Source organism: Myxine glutinosa, chromosome 7 (assembly GCF_964187855.1).
Source record: "Myxine glutinosa chromosome 7, kmMyxGlut1.1, whole genome shotgun sequence".
In the NCBI taxonomy this organism is placed as follows: Eukaryota; Metazoa; Chordata; class Myxini; order Myxiniformes; family Myxinidae; genus Myxine; species Myxine glutinosa.
In genome coordinates, this window is record NC_136267.1 from 86,804,850 (window position 1) to 86,823,260 (window position 18,411).

The window sequence follows — 18,411 nt, forward strand, 5'->3', positions numbered from 1 at the left end:
GTGAACCGGAAGACGCCTCCACAACAACGTCTTGTGAACGGAAGACTCCTCCACAACAACGTCTTGTGAACCTAAAGACTCCTCCACAACAATGTCTTGTGAACCGGAAGACTCATCCACAACAATGTCTTGTGAACCGGAAGACTCCTGCACAACAACCTCTGGTGAACTGGAAGACTGTTCCACAACAACATCTTGAAAACCGAAACATTCCTCCACAACAACATCTTGTGAACCGGAAGACTCCTCCACAACAACGTCTTTTGAACCGGAAGACTCCTCCACAACGACGTCTTGTGAACCGGAAGACTCCTCCACAACAACGTCCTGTGAACCAGGAGACTCCTACACAACAACGTCTTGTGAACCGGAAAACTCCTCCACAACAACGTCTTGCGAACTGGAAGACTCCTTCACAACAACGTCTTGTGAACCGGAAGACTCCTCCACAACAACATCTTGTGAACCAAAAGACTTCTCCACAACAACGTCTTGTGAACTGGAAGACTCCTCCACAACAACGTCTTGTAAACCGAAAGACTCCTCCACAACAACGTCTTGTGAACCGGAAGACTCCTCCACAACAACGTCTTGTGAACCGGAGGACTCCACCAAAACAATGTCTTGTGAACCGGAAGACTCCTCCAAGGGCCAAGGAGCTTTGACCACAAGAGACAACGAGGTGGTGACCGTTCACCACCCAGATGAAGTGGCTGAATTGCGCGCTTTTTATGCCGGAAAGGCGGACCTCGTCGAGGACACGCCCTTCTGATCCATCCAAACGTTTGTGCTTTCTTTCCCTCTCTGTGCCGTCGCTTTTCCTCCGTTCATCGTCCCATGGAGCTCACATGAGTTTCCCTCATTGCGGATTTCTTTGAGAAATTCTCCAAAAGGGAATATTCGAAAAACTTTCCTTTAATCATCTTCAAACAACTTCAAATTCTGTTAAAATCACAACTTAAATAAGCAATTTAATACTTTGAAGGTATTCTGACCTCGTTCCTTCTTCTCGATGAAACCACCGCCGTTTTCATATGATATTTGAGCCTTTTAAAGGACGACCCAATTCACAGTGAAGCAATTAGACGTTTATAAGTTGCACTAGTTCATCGATTTCGACTCATTAAAAACACAACTGACCGAGGGGCGTGGCTTAGCGGTTTCCAGGCAGTCTACGCGTCCTTTACGACAACCAGGCTTTGCAACATAATGTATTTTCCATGAGCAATCAGCTTGCTGTCGCTTGCCAAGCCAGCCGTTCCTTCTCAACCGTTTCTTTGGAGTGCTTGCTCGAGTGTTTAAAATTAGGCGAGCACTCCACAAGTTTATTGTCAATGGAACACAACTGCAGACCTGTCGGAGGGTCGCAGAGCGTTTCCAAATTTTTAATCTATCAATTACTATCGAATACAGTTTCGTCATCGATCATGATGGTAACTGGAGAAAATGTGAGAATCCTGTCCATTCTTATTGGTTAACAGGGGGTGCGAGTGTGCGCCAATCCGACAACAGATTTCTGCAGTCACCACCACGAATCTCTATTGTGCGGATGTTGCCGGTATAACATAGATCAACAAGTCTTGTGAACCTGAAGATTCCTCCACAACAACTTCTTGTGAACCAAAAGACTCCACAACAACGTCTTGAAAACCGAAAGACTCCTCCACAACAACGTCTTGTGAACCGGAAGACTCCTCCAAAACAACTTCTTGTGAACTGGAAGACTCATCCACAACAACGTCTTGCGAACCCAATGACTCCTCCACAACAATGTCTTGTGAACCATTGGTCTCATCAACAACAACGTCTTGCGAACCGAAAGACTCCTCCACAACAATGTCTTGTGAACCGAAAGACTCCTCCACAACAACGACTTATGAACCGGAAGACTCCTCCACAACAACGTCTTGTGAACCGGAGGACTCCTCCACAACAACGTCTTGTGAACTGGAAGACTCCTCCACAACAACATCTTGTGAACTGGAAGACTCCTCCACAACAACGTCTTATGAACCAGAAGACTCCTCCACAACAATGTCTTGTGAACCGGAAGACGCCTCCACAAAAACGTCTTGTGAACCGGAAGACTCCTCCACAACAACGTCTTGTGAACCAAAAGACTCCTCCACAACAACGTCTTGTGAACCGGAAGACTCATCCACAACAACGTCTTGTGAACCGGAAGACTGTTCCACAACAACGTCTTGTAAACCGAAACACTCCTCCACAACAACCTCTGGTGAACTGGAAGACTGTTCCACAACAACGTCTTGTAAACCGAAACACTCCTCCACAACAACATCTTGTGAACCGGAAGACTCCTGCACAACAACGTCTTTTGAACCGGAAGACTCCTCCACAACGACGTCTTGTGAACCGGAAGACTCCTCCACAACAACATCCTGTGAACCAGGAGACTCCTACACAACAACGTCTTGTGAACCGGAAAACCCCTCCACAACAACGTCTTGTGAACTGGAAGACTCCTCCACAACAACGTCTTGTGAACCGGAAGACTCCTCCACAACAACGTCTTGTGAACCAAAAGACTTCTCCACAACAACGTCTTGTGAACTGGAAGACTCCTCCACAACAACGTCTTGTAAACCGAAAGACTGCTCCACAACAACGTCTTGTGAACCGGAAGAATCCTCCACAACAATGTCTTGTGAACCGGAAGACTCCTCCACAACAACGTCTTGTGAACCAAAAGACTTCTCCACAACAACGTCTTGTGAACTGGAAGACTCCTCCACAACAACGTCTTGTAAACCGAAAGACTCCTCCACAACAACGTCTTGTGAACCGGAAGAATCCTCCACAACAACGATTTGTGAACCGGAAGACTCCTCCACAACAACGTCTTGTGAACCGGAAGACTCCTCAACAACAACGTCTTGTGAACCAGAAGACTCTTCCACAACAACGTCTTGTGAACTGGAAGACTCCTCCACAACGACGTCTTGTGAACCGGAAGACTCCTCCACAACGACGTCTTTTGAACCGGAAGTCTCCTCCACAACGACGTCTTGTGAACCAGAAGACTCCTCCACAACGACGTCTTGTGAACCGGAAAACGCCTCCACAACAACGTCTTGTGAACGGAAGACTCCTCCACAACAACGTCTTGTGAACCTAAAGACTCCTCCACAACAATGTCTTGTGAACCGAAAGACTCCTCCACAACAACGTCTTGTGAACCGGAAGATTCCTCCACAACAACGTCTTGTGAACCGGAGGACTCCTCCAAAACAACGTCTTGTGAACCGGAAGACTCCTCCAAGGACCAAGGAGCTTTGACCACAAGAGACAACGAGGTGGTGACAGTTCACCACCCAGATCAAGTGGCTGAATTGCGCGCTTTTTATGCCGGAAAGGCGGACCTCGTCGAGGACACGCCCTTCTGATCCATCCAAACGTTTGTGCTTTCTTTCCCTCTCTGTGCCGTCGCTTTTCCTCCGTTCATCGGCCCATGGAGCTCACATGAGTTTCCCTCATTGCGGATTTCTTTGAGAAATTCTCCAAAAGGGAATATTCGAAAAACTTTCCTTTAATCATCTTCAAACAACCTCAAATTCTGTTAAAATCACAACTTAAATAAGCAATTTAATACTTTGAAGGTATTCTGACCTCGTTCCTTCTTCTCGATGAAACCACCGCCGTTTTCATATGATATTTGAGCCTTTTAAAGGACGACCCAATTCACAGTGAAGCAATTAGACGTTTATAAGTTGCACTAGTTCATCGATTTCGACCACAGAACTCAAATAGACGTAGAAGAACTATGCCCGTTCACGACACACACACAGCGGTGGCCCCGCTCGCGCGCTCACGCCGCCATTTTAGTTAGCGCAAGAACTGAATAGGCGAACGTGTGCACTAGCTAGGCCTAGTGGAAGTGGATGAGTGGACGTGAATTTTTATATTGGACGGTGTTGTGTTGCTTTTAAACACTATTTTATGAATTCTATTCATAATTTAAATCTCTGTCGAAGCATTTTCCTGGCATCTTGACATAGTTTATCCGAATTCCCCGGTAGTTTTCCATTTCATCTCTAGCTGCTAATCTCTCACTCCTTACTATTTGCTGGTTCTTGTACCCCCTCTCCCTCTCTTTCTCTTTCTGCCTATTGCTCCTTTCTCATGTACTTTTTACCACTCTCTCCCTCCTTCTCTTTCCTGCTCCTCTCTTCCTCTATTATTTTCCAGTTCTCAACATAATTGTCTCTCCAGCTCTAAAAACAAACACACAAACCCCCCCCCCCCCCCCCTCTCTCTCTCTCTCTCCCTTTCCACTCCCTTCTCATGCCAATTCTCAGTATGATAGTTTCTCCATCACAGAACTTGACTTTTTTTGCTCTCCACTACACCCCCCCCCCTCCTCCCCCTCATTCCTGTTCCCTTGTCTCACTCTACTATCTTCCCCTTCTGGTCATGTTTTTACATATTCCCTTCCTCCCCCTCCCTCCCCCCCCCCCCCCCCCCCCACACACACTCACTCTCTCTTTCTCTCTCTCTTTCTCTCTCTCTCTCGGCTGCACTTGTATGAGATGACAATATCTTGCATTTTGTCCAGCTTACGTTTCACACCCCTTGGACTATCCGAAACAAAGTAAGTGTGGTCATGATGATGTTGCTTGATTGGAGATGTAGGCAGTGCCTTGCTGGATGAACCCGCCAAGCACTGTGGTGTTTCTGAAGACGAAGTTGGAGAGTCGTTCTGGCTGGTTCTTGGACGAGGTGGTTTGCGCTGTTTCACAGTCTAAAAGTGACAAAGATAAAAATAAACAAAAGAAAATGTATAACTAGACTAGTTCAGTTTCCCAAAATTCACAAATTATATATGTATAGTACATGTATGTGTTACTGCCTTTGGAATGGATCAGACAATTTGTCTGCATTTCAATGGTAGCTTAAACTTCATCGGAACTTTAGATTGATAAAAATGTTTATTTTGTATTTTTCATTCATTCATTTATTATGATATATATTTTTGGTTGTCAGAAAGTTTGGAAGGAAAATTTTATTTTATTTTATTTTGGCCTCTATTCTTTAGTTAGTAAACCGGCCTAATGCAAGAATTCTGAATTTTACTTACCTTTTGGAGATGATTTGGGAAGTTGAAAATGGTTGGAATTGAACCTTGGCGAAGTCTGGTTATCAGGCCAGTACGGTCAAAGCACTCAGCATCAAAATGATCCGAGCATAGGCTGGCATACTTGCTGGGTGTCCACTTGTCCCTCCTCATCTTTACGAGCCATTCTTTCTGAAGGGTTGAACCATCCTTGGGAAATCTATATTCAAAAGAAAAGACAAAATTTGTGAGCCCCCTTGGGTCTTTGCCCCCCCCCCCACCCAACCAAAACTGCTTCCTACGCGCCTGCCCCCCACATGTTTTCTACACTCTATATACGGTACAGTGTCCGAAAATTCAATCACTAGACCATACTCTAGCCCCCAATATTTTTTGCTTGGCGACATTGTACACACAGCAAGGGAAATACTTTATCAAGCTTTATTTCTTTTATCAGTTAAACTCGTAATGTTATCTTGGCTCTCACCCTACATTATGATTAACTAGGGCAAATGGGCACAGATTGCACTCACTCACGCGTCACACCAATATTTTCCACAAAGTAACAATTACTAACGATAAAGAAAGCGATTACAAAATACAACCCTATTAGTCTAATTAGACGACAAATGTTAACCTAGATCCTTGATAACTGAACATGTTTATGCATCTCCTAACAGCCCAAAATTGTGTGTGGCTCAACAAAATTGGGAGAGAAGAGATTAAGAGCTAGAGTCCTTAAGTTCAAGCAAAGGCACGGCCTTTGGTTCAAGTCAAAATGCACTGACAAATCCCAAACACACACACACACACAAACACACACAAACTAACAGATGGGACGACATAAACGAAAAACTACATCTGTGCATAACGTGAAAGTTTAACTAGAGTTTGGCGAGTAAACTCTTCATAATTAAGAAAAATAAATTACTTACCTGTGGAATGTTTTCCCAGAACCTTTCACAAGTCGATTTGTACAGTTTATTGCAGCACAAGAAGGCATATTGCTGATATTTGTTGAACATTCACACTGCTCATGTTAACAATAGGCCTATCTGTACGCAGAAAGCGGAGGTGTCTTGCGCTAACTAAAATGGCTGCCGCGTTGCGGCGGAGGGGCCACACAGCGGCCTGCATAGGTCTTCTACGTCTATTTGAGTTCTGTGATTTCGACTCATTAAAAACACAACTGACCGAGGGGCGTGGCTTAGCGGTTTCCAGGCAGTCTCCGCGTCCTTTACGACAACCAGGCTTTGCAACATAATGTATTTTCCATGAGCAATCAGCTTGCTGTCGCTTGCCAAGCCAGCCGTTCCTTCTCAACCGTTTCTTTGGAGTGCTTGCTAGAGTGTTTAAAATTAGGCGAGCACTCCACAAGTTTATTGTCAATGGAACACAACTGCAGACCTGTCGGAGGGTCGCAGAGCGTTTCCAAATTTTAAATCTATCAATTACTATCGAATACAGTTTTGTCATCGATCATGATGGTAACTGGAGAAAATGTGAGAATCCTGTCCATTCTTATTGGTTAACAGGGGGTGCGAGTGTGCGCCAATCCGACAACAGATTTCTGCAGTCACCACCACTAATCTCTATTGTGCGGATGGTGCCGGCATAACATAGATCAACAAGTCTTGTGAACCGGAAGATTCCTCCACAACAACGTCTTGTGAACCAAAAGACTTCTCCACAACAACGTCTTGTGAACTGGAAGACTCCTCCACAACAACGTCTTGAAAACCGAAAGACTCCTCCACAACAACGTCTTGTGAACCGGAAGAATCCTCCACAACAACGTCTTGTGAACCGGAAGAATCCTCCACAACAACGTTTTGTGAACCGGAAGACTCCTCCGCAACAACATCTTGTGAACCGGAAGACTCCTCCAAAACAACTTCTTGTGAACCGGAAGACTCATCCACAACAACGTCTTGCGAACCCAATGACTCCTCCACAACAATGTCTTGTGAACCATTGGTCTCATCAACAACAACGTCTTGCGAACCGAAAGACTCCTCCACAACAATGTCTTGTGAACCGGAAGACTCCTCCACAACAACGTCTTATGAACCGGAAGACTCCTCCACAACAACGTCTTGTGAACCGGAGGACTCCTCCACAACAACATCTTGTGAACAAAAGACTCTTCCACAACAACGTCTTGCTAGCCCAATGACTCCTCCACAACAACGTCTTGTGAACCATAAGTCTCATCCACAACAACGTCTTGCTAACCCAATGACTCCTCCACAACAACGTCTTGTGAACCATAAGTCTCATCAACAACAACGTCTTGCGAACCGAAAGACTCCTCCACAACAATGTCTTGTGAACCGGAAGTATCCTCCACAACAACGTCTTATGAACCGGAAGACTCCTCCACAATAACGTATTGTGAACCGGAAGACTCCTCCACAACAACGTCTTGTGAACCGGAAGACTCCTCCACAACAACGTCTTGTGAATCAAAAGACTCCTCCACAACAACGTCTTGTGAACTGGAAGACTCCTCCACAACAACGTCTTGCGAACCAGAAGACTCCTCCACAACAACGTCTTGTGAACTGGAAGACTCCTCCACAACAACGTCTTGTGAACCAGAAGACTCCTCCACAACAATGTCTTGTGAACCAAAAGAATCCTCAACAACAACGTCTTGTGAACCAGAAGACTCCTCCACAACAACGTCTTGTGAACCGGAAGACTCCTCCACAACAACGTCTTGCGATCCCAATGACTACTCCACAACAACGTCTTGTGAACCATAAGTCTCATCCACAACAACGTCTTGCTAACCCAATGACTCCTCCACAACAACGTCTTTTGAACCGGAATACTCATCCACAATGACGTCTTGTGAACCGGAAGACTCCTCCACAACAACGTCTTGTGAACCGGAAGACTCTTCCACAACAACGTCTTGTGAAACAAAAGACTCCTCCACAACAACGTCTTGTGAACCGGAAGACTCATCCACAACAATGTTTTGTGAACCGGAAGACTCCTGCACAACAACCTCTGGTGAACTGGAAGACTGTTCCACAACAACGTCTTGTGAACTGGAAGACTCCTCCACAACAATGTCTTGTGAACCGGAATACTCCTCCACAACAACGTCTTGTGAACTGGAAGACTCTTCCACAACAACGTCTTGTGAACTGGAAGACTCCTCCACAACAACGTCTTGTGAACCGGAAGACTCCTGCACAACAACCAGTGGTGAACTGGAAGACTGTTCCACAACAACGTCTTGTAAACCGAAACACTCCTCCACAACAACATATTGTGAACCGGAAGACTCCTCCACAACAACGTCATTTGAACCGGAAGACTCCTCCACAACGACGTCTTGTGAACCGGAAGACTCCTCCACAACGACGTCTTGTGATCCGGAAGACGCCTCCACAAAAACGTCTTGTGAACCGGAAGACTCCTCCACAACAACGTCTTGTGAACCAAAAGACTCCTCCACAACAACGTCTTGTGAACCGGAAGACTCATCCACAACAACGTCTTGTGAACCGGAAGACTGTTCCACAACAACGTCTTGTAAACCGAAACACTCCTCCACAACAACCTCTGGTGAACTGGAAGACTGTTCCACAACAACGTCTTGTAAACCGAAACACTCCTCCACAACAACATCTTGTGAACTGAAAGACTCCTGCACAACAACGTCTTTTGAACCGGAAGACTCCTCCACAACGACGTCTTGTGAACCGGAAGACTCCTCCACAACAACATCCTGTGAACCAGGAGACTCCTACACAACAACGTCTTATGAACCGGAAAACTCCTCCACAACAACGTCTTGTGAACTGGAAGACTCCTCCACAACAACGTCTTGTGAACCGGAAGACTCCTCCACAACAACGTCTTGTGAACCAAAAGACTTCTCCACAACAACGTCTTGTGAACTGGAAGACTCCTCCACAACAACGTCTTGTAAACCGAAAGACTGCTCCACAACAACGTCTTATGAACCGGAAGAATCCTCCACAACAACGTCTTGTGAACCGGAAGACTCCTCCACAACAACGTCTTGTGAACCAAAAGACTTCTCCACAACAACGTCTTGTGAACTGGAAGACTCCTCCACAACAACGTCTTGTAAACCGAAAGACTCCTCCACAACAACGTCTTGTGAACCGGAAGAATCCTCCACAACAACGATTTGTGAACCGGAAGACTCCTCCACAACAACGTCTTGTGAACTGGAAGACTCCTCAACAACAACGTCTTGTGAACCAGAAGACTCTTCCACAACAACGTCTTGTGAACTGGAAGACTCCTCCACAATGACGTCTTGTGAACCGGAAGACTCCTCCACAACGACGTCTTGTGAACCGGAAGACGCCTCCACAACAACGTCTTGTGAACGGAAGACTCCTCCACAACAACGTCTTGTGAACCGGAAGACGCCTCCACAACAACGTCTTGTGAACGGAAGACTCCTCCACAACAACATCTTGTGAACCGGAAGACTCCTCCACAACAACGTCTTGTGACCCGGAAGACTCCTCCACAACGACGTCTTTTGAACCGGAAGACTCCTCCACAACGACGTCTTGTGAACCGGAAGACTCCTCCACAACGACGTCTTGTGAACCGGAAGACGCCTCCACAACAACGTCTTGTGAACGGAAGACTCCTCCACAACAACGTCTTGTGAACCTAAAGACTCCTCCACAACAATGTCTTGTGAACCGGAAGACTCATCCACAACAATGTCTTGTGAACCGGAAGACTCCTGCACAACAACCTCTGGTGAACTGGAAGACTGTTCCACAACAACATCTTGAAAACCGAAACATTCCTCCACAACAACATCTTGTGAACCGGAAGACTCCTCCACAACAACGTCTTTTGAACCGGAAGACTCCTCCACAACGACGTCTTGTGAACCGGAAGACTCCTCCACAACAACGTCCTGTGAACCAGGAGACTCCTACACAACAACGTCTTGTGAACCGGAAAACTCCTCCACAACAACGTCTTGCGAACTGGAAGACTCCTTCACAACAACGTCTTGTGAACCGGAAGACTCCTCCACAACAACATCTTGTGAACCAAAAGACTTCTCCACAACAACGTCTTGTGAACTGGAAGACTCCTCCACAACAACGTCTTGTAAACCGAAAGACTCCTCCACAACAACGTCTTGTGAACCGGAAGACTCCTCCACAACAACGTCTTGTGAACCGGAGGACTCCACCAAAACAATGTCTTGTGAACCGGAAGACTCCTCCAAGGGCCAAGGAGCTTTGACCACAAGAGACAACGAGGTGGTGACCGTTCACCACCCAGATGAAGTGGCTGAATTGCGCGCTTTTTATGCCGGAAAGGCGGACCTCGTCGAGGACACGCCCTTCTGATCCATCCAAACGTTTGTGCTTTCTTTCCCTCTCTGTGCCGTCGCTTTTCCTCCGTTCATCGTCCCATGGAGCTCACATGAGTTTCCCTCATTGCGGATTTCTTTGAGAAATTCTCCAAAAGGGAATATTCGAAAAACTTTCCTTTAATCATCTTCAAACAACTTCAAATTCTGTTAAAATCACAACTTAAATAAGCAATTTAATACTTTGAAGGTATTCTGACCTCGTTCCTTCTTCTCGATGAAACCACCGCCGTTTTCATATGATATTTGAGCCTTTTAAAGGACGACCCAATTCACAGTGAAGCAATTAGACGTTTATAAGTTGCACTAGTTCATCGATTTCGACTCATTAAAAACACAACTGACCGAGGGGCGTGGCTTAGCGGTTTCCAGGCAGTCTACGCGTCCTTTACGACAACCAGGCTTTGCAACATAATGTATTTTCCATGAGCAATCAGCTTGCTGTCGCTTGCCAAGCCAGCCGTTCCTTCTCAACCGTTTCTTTGGAGTGCTTGCTCGAGTGTTTAAAATTAGGCGAGCACTCCACAAGTTTATTGTCAATGGAACACAACTGCAGACCTGTCGGAGGGTCGCAGAGCGTTTCCAAATTTTTAATCTATCAATTACTATCGAATACAGTTTCGTCATCGATCATGATGGTAACTGGAGAAAATGTGAGAATCCTGTCCATTCTTATTGGTTAACAGGGGGTGCGAGTGTGCGCCAATCCGACAACAGATTTCTGCAGTCACCACCACGAATCTCTATTGTGCGGATGTTGCCGGTATAACATAGATCAACAAGTCTTGTGAACCTGAAGATTCCTCCACAACAACTTCTTGTGAACCAAAAGACTCCACAACAACGTCTTGAAAACCGAAAGACTCCTCCACAACAACGTCTTGTGAACCGGAAGACTCCTCCAAAACAACTTCTTGTGAACTGGAAGACTCATCCACAACAACGTCTTGCGAACCCAATGACTCCTCCACAACAATGTCTTGTGAACCATTGGTCTCATCAACAACAACGTCTTGCGAACCGAAAGACTCCTCCACAACAATGTCTTGTGAACCGAAAGACTCCTCCACAACAACGACTTATGAACCGGAAGACTCCTCCACAACAACGTCTTGTGAACCGGAGGACTCCTCCACAACAACGTCTTGTGAACTGGAAGACTCCTCCACAACAACATCTTGTGAACTGGAAGACTCCTCCACAACAACGTCTTATGAACCAGAAGACTCCTCCACAACAATGTCTTGTGAACCGGAAGACGCCTCCACAAAAACGTCTTGTGAACCGGAAGACTCCTCCACAACAACGTCTTGTGAACCAAAAGACTCCTCCACAACAACGTCTTGTGAACCGGAAGACTCATCCACAACAACGTCTTGTGAACCGGAAGACTGTTCCACAACAACGTCTTGTAAACCGAAACACTCCTCCACAACAACCTCTGGTGAACTGGAAGACTGTTCCACAACAACGTCTTGTAAACCGAAACACTCCTCCACAACAACATCTTGTGAACCGGAAGACTCCTGCACAACAACGTCTTTTGAACCGGAAGACTCCTCCACAACGACGTCTTGTGAACCGGAAGACTCCTCCACAACAACATCCTGTGAACCAGGAGACTCCTACACAACAACGTCTTGTGAACCGGAAAACCCCTCCACAACAACGTCTTGTGAACTGGAAGACTCCTCCACAACAACGTCTTGTGAACCGGAAGACTCCTCCACAACAACGTCTTGTGAACCAAAAGACTTCTCCACAACAACGTCTTGTGAACTGGAAGACTCCTCCACAACAACGTCTTGTAAACCGAAAGACTGCTCCACAACAACGTCTTGTGAACCGGAAGAATCCTCCACAACAATGTCTTGTGAACCGGAAGACTCCTCCACAACAACGTCTTGTGAACCAAAAGACTTCTCCACAACAACGTCTTGTGAACTGGAAGACTCCTCCACAACAACGTCTTGTAAACCGAAAGACTCCTCCACAACAACGTCTTGTGAACCGGAAGAATCCTCCACAACAACGATTTGTGAACCGGAAGACTCCTCCACAACAACGTCTTGTGAACCGGAAGACTCCTCAACAACAACGTCTTGTGAACCAGAAGACTCTTCCACAACAACGTCTTGTGAACTGGAAGACTCCTCCACAACGACGTCTTGTGAACCGGAAGACTCCTCCACAACGACGTCTTTTGAACCGGAAGTCTCCTCCACAACGACGTCTTGTGAACCAGAAGACTCCTCCACAACGACGTCTTGTGAACCGGAAAACGCCTCCACAACAACGTCTTGTGAACGGAAGACTCCTCCACAACAACGTCTTGTGAACCTAAAGACTCCTCCACAACAATGTCTTGTGAACCGAAAGACTCCTCCACAACAACGTCTTGTGAACCGGAAGATTCCTCCACAACAACGTCTTGTGAACCGGAGGACTCCTCCAAAACAACGTCTTGTGAACCGGAAGACTCCTCCAAGGACCAAGGAGCTTTGACCACAAGAGACAACGAGGTGGTGACAGTTCACCACCCAGATCAAGTGGCTGAATTGCGCGCTTTTTATGCCGGAAAGGCGGACCTCGTCGAGGACACGCCCTTCTGATCCATCCAAACGTTTGTGCTTTCTTTCCCTCTCTGTGCCGTCGCTTTTCCTCCGTTCATCGGCCCATGGAGCTCACATGAGTTTCCCTCATTGCGGATTTCTTTGAGAAATTCTCCAAAAGGGAATATTCGAAAAACTTTCCTTTAATCATCTTCAAACAACCTCAAATTCTGTTAAAATCACAACTTAAATAAGCAATTTAATACTTTGAAGGTATTCTGACCTCGTTCCTTCTTCTCGATGAAACCACCGCCGTTTTCATATGATATTTGAGCCTTTTAAAGGACGACCCAATTCACAGTGAAGCAATTAGACGTTTATAAGTTGCACTAGTTCATCGATTTCGACCACAGAACTCAAATAGACGTAGAAGAACTATGCCCGTTCACGACACACACACAGCGGTGGCCCCGCTCGCGCGCTCACGCCGCCATTTTAGTTAGCGCAAGAACTGAATAGGCGAACGTGTGCACTAGCTAGGCCTAGTGGAAGTGGATGAGTGGACGTGAATTTTTATATTGGACGGTGTTGTGTTGCTTTTAAACACTATTTTATGAATTCTATTCATAATTTAAATCTCTGTCGAAGCATTTTCCTGGCATCTTGACATAGTTTATCCGAATTCCCCGGTAGTTTTCCATTTCATCTCTAGCTGCTAATCTCTCACTCCTTACTATTTGCTGGTTCTTGTACCCCCTCTCCCTCTCTTTCTCTTTCTGCCTATTGCTCCTTTCTCATGTACTTTTTACCACTCTCTCCCTCCTTCTCTTTCCTGCTCCTCTCTTCCTCTATTATTTTCCAGTTCTCAACATAATTGTCTCTCCAGCTCTAAAAACAAACACACAAACCCCCCCCCCCCCCCCCTCTCTCTCTCTCTCTCCCTTTCCACTCCCTTCTCATGCCAATTCTCAGTATGATAGTTTCTCCATCACAGAACTTGACTTTTTTTGCTCTCCACTACACCCCCCCCCCTCCTCCCCCTCATTCCTGTTCCCTTGTCTCACTCTACTATCTTCCCCTTCTGGTCATGTTTTTACATATTCCCTTCCTCCCCCTCCCTCCCCCCCCCCCCCCCCCCCCACACACACTCACTCTCTCTTTCTCTCTCTCTTTCTCTCTCTCTCTCGGCTGCACTTGTATGAGATGACAATATCTTGCATTTTGTCCAGCTTACGTTTCACACCCCTTGGACTATCCGAAACAAAGTAAGTGTGGTCATGATGATGTTGCTTGATTGGAGATGTAGGCAGTGCCTTGCTGGATGAACCCGCCAAGCACTGTGGTGTTTCTGAAGACGAAGTTGGAGAGTCGTTCTGGCTGGTTCTTGGACGAGGTGGTTTGCGCTGTTTCACAGTCTAAAAGTGACAAAGATAAAAATAAACAAAAGAAAATGTATAACTAGACTAGTTCAGTTTCCCAAAATTCACAAATTATATATGTATAGTACATGTATGTGTTACTGCCTTTGGAATGGATCAGACAATTTGTCTGCATTTCAATGGTAGCTTAAACTTCATCGGAACTTTAGATTGATAAAAATGTTTATTTTGTATTTTTCATTCATTCATTTATTATGATATATATTTTTGGTTGTCAGAAAGTTTGGAAGGAAAATTTTATTTTATTTTATTTTGGCCTCTATTCTTTAGTTAGTAAACCGGCCTAATGCAAGAATTCTGAATTTTACTTACCTTTTGGAGATGATTTGGGAAGTTGAAAATGGTTGGAATTGAACCTTGGCGAAGTCTGGTTATCAGGCCAGTACGGTCAAAGCACTCAGCATCAAAATGATCCGAGCATAGGCTGGCATACTTGCTGGGTGTCCACTTGTCCCTCCTCATCTTTACGAGCCATTCTTTCTGAAGGGTTGAACCATCCTTGGGAAATCTATATTCAAAAGAAAAGACAAAATTTGTGAGCCCCCTTGGGTCTTTGCCCCCCCCCCCACCCAACCAAAACTGCTTCCTACGCGCCTGCCCCCCACATGTTTTCTACACTCTATATACGGTACAGTGTCCGAAAATTCAATCACTAGACCATACTCTAGCCCCCAATATTTTTTGCTTGGCGACATTGTACACACAGCAAGGGAAATACTTTATCAAGCTTTATTTCTTTTATCAGTTAAACTCGTAATGTTATCTTGGCTCTCACCCTACATTATGATTAACTAGGGCAAATGGGCACAGATTGCACTCACTCACGCGTCACACCAATATTTTCCACAAAGTAACAATTACTAACGATAAAGAAAGCGATTACAAAATACAACCCTATTAGTCTAATTAGACGACAAATGTTAACCTAGATCCTTGATAACTGAACATGTTTATGCATCTCCTAACAGCCCAAAATTGTGTGTGGCTCAACAAAATTGGGAGAGAAGAGATTAAGAGCTAGAGTCCTTAAGTTCAAGCAAAGGCACGGCCTTTGGTTCAAGTCAAAATGCACTGACAAATCCCAAACACACACACACACACAAACACACACAAACTAACAGATGGGACGACATAAACGAAAAACTACATCTGTGCATAACGTGAAAGTTTAACTAGAGTTTGGCGAGTAAACTCTTCATAATTAAGAAAAATAAATTACTTACCTGTGGAATGTTTTCCCAGAACCTTTCACAAGTCGATTTGTACAGTTTATTGCAGCACAAGAAGGCATATTGCTGATATTTGTTGAACATTCACACTGCTCATGTTAACAATAGGCCTATCTGTACGCAGAAAGCGGAGGTGTCTTGCGCTAACTAAAATGGCTGCCGCGTTGCGGCGGAGGGGCCACACAGCGGCCTGCATAGGTCTTCTACGTCTATTTGAGTTCTGTGATTTCGACTCATTAAAAACACAACTGACCGAGGGGCGTGGCTTAGCGGTTTCCAGGCAGTCTCCGCGTCCTTTACGACAACCAGGCTTTGCAACATAATGTATTTTCCATGAGCAATCAGCTTGCTGTCGCTTGCCAAGCCAGCCGTTCCTTCTCAACCGTTTCTTTGGAGTGCTTGCTAGAGTGTTTAAAATTAGGCGAGCACTCCACAAGTTTATTGTCAATGGAACACAACTGCAGACCTGTCGGAGGGTCGCAGAGCGTTTCCAAATTTTAAATCTATCAATTACTATCGAATACAGTTTTGTCATCGATCATGATGGTAACTGGAGAAAATGTGAGAATCCTGTCCATTCTTATTGGTTAACAGGGGGTGCGAGTGTGCGCCAATCCGACAACAGATTTCTGCAGTCACCACCACTAATCTCTATTGTGCGGATGGTGCCGGCATAACATAGATCAACAAGTCTTGTGAACCGGAAGATTCCTCCACAACAACGTCTTGTGAACCAAAAGACTTCTCCACAACAACGTCTTGTGAACTGGAAGACTCCTCCACAACAACGTCTTGAAAACCGAAAGACTCCTCCACAACAACGTCTTGTGAACCGGAAGAATCCTCCACAACAACGTCTTGTGAACCGGAAGAATCCTCCACAACAACGTTTTGTGAACCGGAAGACTCCTCCGCAACAACATCTTGTGAACCGGAAGACTCCTCCAAAACAACTTCTTGTGAACCGGAAGACTCATCCACAACAACGTCTTGCGAACCCAATGACTCCTCCACAACAATGTCTTGTGAACCATTGGTCTCATCAACAACAACGTCTTGCGAACCGAAAGACTCCTCCACAACAATGTCTTGTGAACCGGAAGACTCCTCCACAACAACGTCTTATGAACCGGAAGACTCCTCCACAACAACGTCTTGTGAACCGGAGGACTCCTCCACAACAACATCTTGTGAACAAAAGACTCTTCCACAACAACGTCTTGCTAGCCCAATGACTCCTCCACAACAACGTCTTGTGAACCATAAGTCTCATCCACAACAACGTCTTGCTAACCCAATGACTCCTCCACAACAACGTCTTGTGAACCATAAGTCTCATCAACAACAACGTCTTGCGAACCGAAAGACTCCTCCACAACAATGTCTTGTGAACCGGAAGTATCCTCCACAACAACGTCTTATGAACCGGAAGACTCCTCCACAATAACGTATTGTGAACCGGAAGACTCCTCCACAACAACGTCTTGTGAACCGGAAGACTCCTCCACAACAACGTCTTGTGAATCAAAAGACTCCTCCACAACAACGTCTTGTGAACTGGAAGACTCCTCCACAACAACGTCTTGCGAACCAGAAGACTCCTCCACAACAACGTCTTGTGAACTGGAAGACTCCTCCACAACAACGTCTTGTGAACCAGAAGACTCCTCCACAACAATGTCTTGTGAACCAAAAGAATCCTCAACAACAACGTCTTGTGAACCAGAAGACTCCTCCACAACAACGTCTTGTGAACCGGAAGACTCCTCCACAACAACGTCTTGCGATCCCAATGACTACTCCACAACAACGTCTTGTGAACCATAAGTCTCATCCACAACAACGTCTTGCTAACCCAATGACTCCTCCACAACAACGTCTTTTGAACCGGAATACTCATCCACAATGACGTCTTGTGAACCGGAAGACTCCTCCACAACAACGTCTTGTGAACCGGAAGACTCTTCCACAACAACGTCTTGTGAAACAAAAGACTCCTCCACAACAACGTCTTGTGAACCGGAAGACTCATCCACAACAATGTTTTGTGAACCGGAAGACTCCTGCACAACAACCTCTGGTGAACTGGAAGACTGTTCCACAACAACGTCTTGTGAACTGGAAGACTCCTCCACAACAATGTCTTGTGAACCGGAATACTCCTCCACAACAACGTCTTGTGAACTGGAAGACTCTTCCACAACAACGTCTTGTGAACTGGAAGACTCCTCCACAACAACGTCTTGTGAACCGGAAGACTCCTGCACAACAACCAGTGGTGAACTGGAAGACTGTTCCACAACAACGTCTTGTAAACCGAAACACTCCTCCACAACAACATATTGTGAACCGGAAGACTCCTCCACAACAACGTCATTTGAACCGGAAGACTCCTCCACAACGACGTCTTGTGAACCGGAAGACTCCTCCACAACGACGTCTTGTGATCCGGAAGACGCCTCCACAAAAACGTCTTGTGAACCGGAAGACTCCTCCACAACAACGTCTTGTGAACCAAAAGACTCCTCCACAACAACGTCTTGTGAACCGGAAGACTCATCCACAACAACGTCTTGTGAACCGGAAGACTGTTCCACAACAACGTCTTGTAAACCGAAACACTCCTCCACAACAACCTCTGGTGAACTGGAAGACTGTTCCACAACAACGTCTTGTAAACCGAAACACTCCTCCACAACAACATCTTGTGAACCGAAAG

At 45.8% G+C, this 18,411-nt stretch overlaps 2 protein-coding genes across 2 annotated transcripts; both read right to left on the bottom strand.

Moving 5' to 3' along the window:
• Positions 1 to 3,879: 3,879 nt before the first annotated feature.
• On the bottom strand, positions 3,880 to 6,239 carry LOC144893072 (THAP domain-containing protein 1-like). The gene is made up of 4 exons (XM_078782700.1): positions 6,010 to 6,239; positions 5,099 to 5,294; positions 4,542 to 4,762; positions 3,880 to 3,889 (listed from the first exon to the last, which is right to left on the bottom strand). The coding sequence occupies exons 1-4, from the start codon at positions 6,075 to 6,077 to the stop codon at positions 3,880 to 3,882; spliced, it is 495 nt and encodes a 164-aa protein (XP_078638826.1). The 5' UTR covers positions 6,078 to 6,239.
• A 7,317-nt stretch (positions 6,240 to 13,556) lies between these two features.
• Positions 13,557 to 15,916, bottom strand: LOC144893073 (THAP domain-containing protein 1-like). The gene is made up of 4 exons (XM_078782701.1): positions 15,687 to 15,916; positions 14,776 to 14,971; positions 14,219 to 14,439; positions 13,557 to 13,566 (listed from the first exon to the last, which is right to left on the bottom strand). Exons 1-4 carry the CDS (start codon positions 15,752 to 15,754, stop codon positions 13,557 to 13,559), a joined length of 495 nt encoding a protein of 164 aa, XP_078638827.1. The 5' UTR covers positions 15,755 to 15,916.
• Between the last annotated feature and the right edge of the window lie 2,495 nt (positions 15,917 to 18,411).

Coding starts and splice junctions, on each gene's coding strand:
- LOC144893073 (XM_078782701.1), bottom strand. CDS start 15,754: ATGCCTTCTTGTGCTGCAATAAACTGTACAAATCGACTTGTGAAAGGT. Junction 14,972..15,686: donor TCTGGGAAAACATTCCACAG/GTAAGTAATTTA, acceptor TTTTGAATATAG/ATTTCCCAAGGATGGTTCAA. Junction 14,440..14,775: donor TCCCAAATCATCTCCAAAAG/GTAAGTAAAATT, acceptor TGTCACTTTTAG/ACTGTGAAACAGCGCAAACC.
- LOC144893072 (XM_078782700.1), bottom strand. CDS start 6,077: ATGCCTTCTTGTGCTGCAATAAACTGTACAAATCGACTTGTGAAAGGT. Junction 5,295..6,009: donor TCTGGGAAAACATTCCACAG/GTAAGTAATTTA, acceptor TTTTGAATATAG/ATTTCCCAAGGATGGTTCAA. Junction 4,763..5,098: donor TCCCAAATCATCTCCAAAAG/GTAAGTAAAATT, acceptor TGTCACTTTTAG/ACTGTGAAACAGCGCAAACC.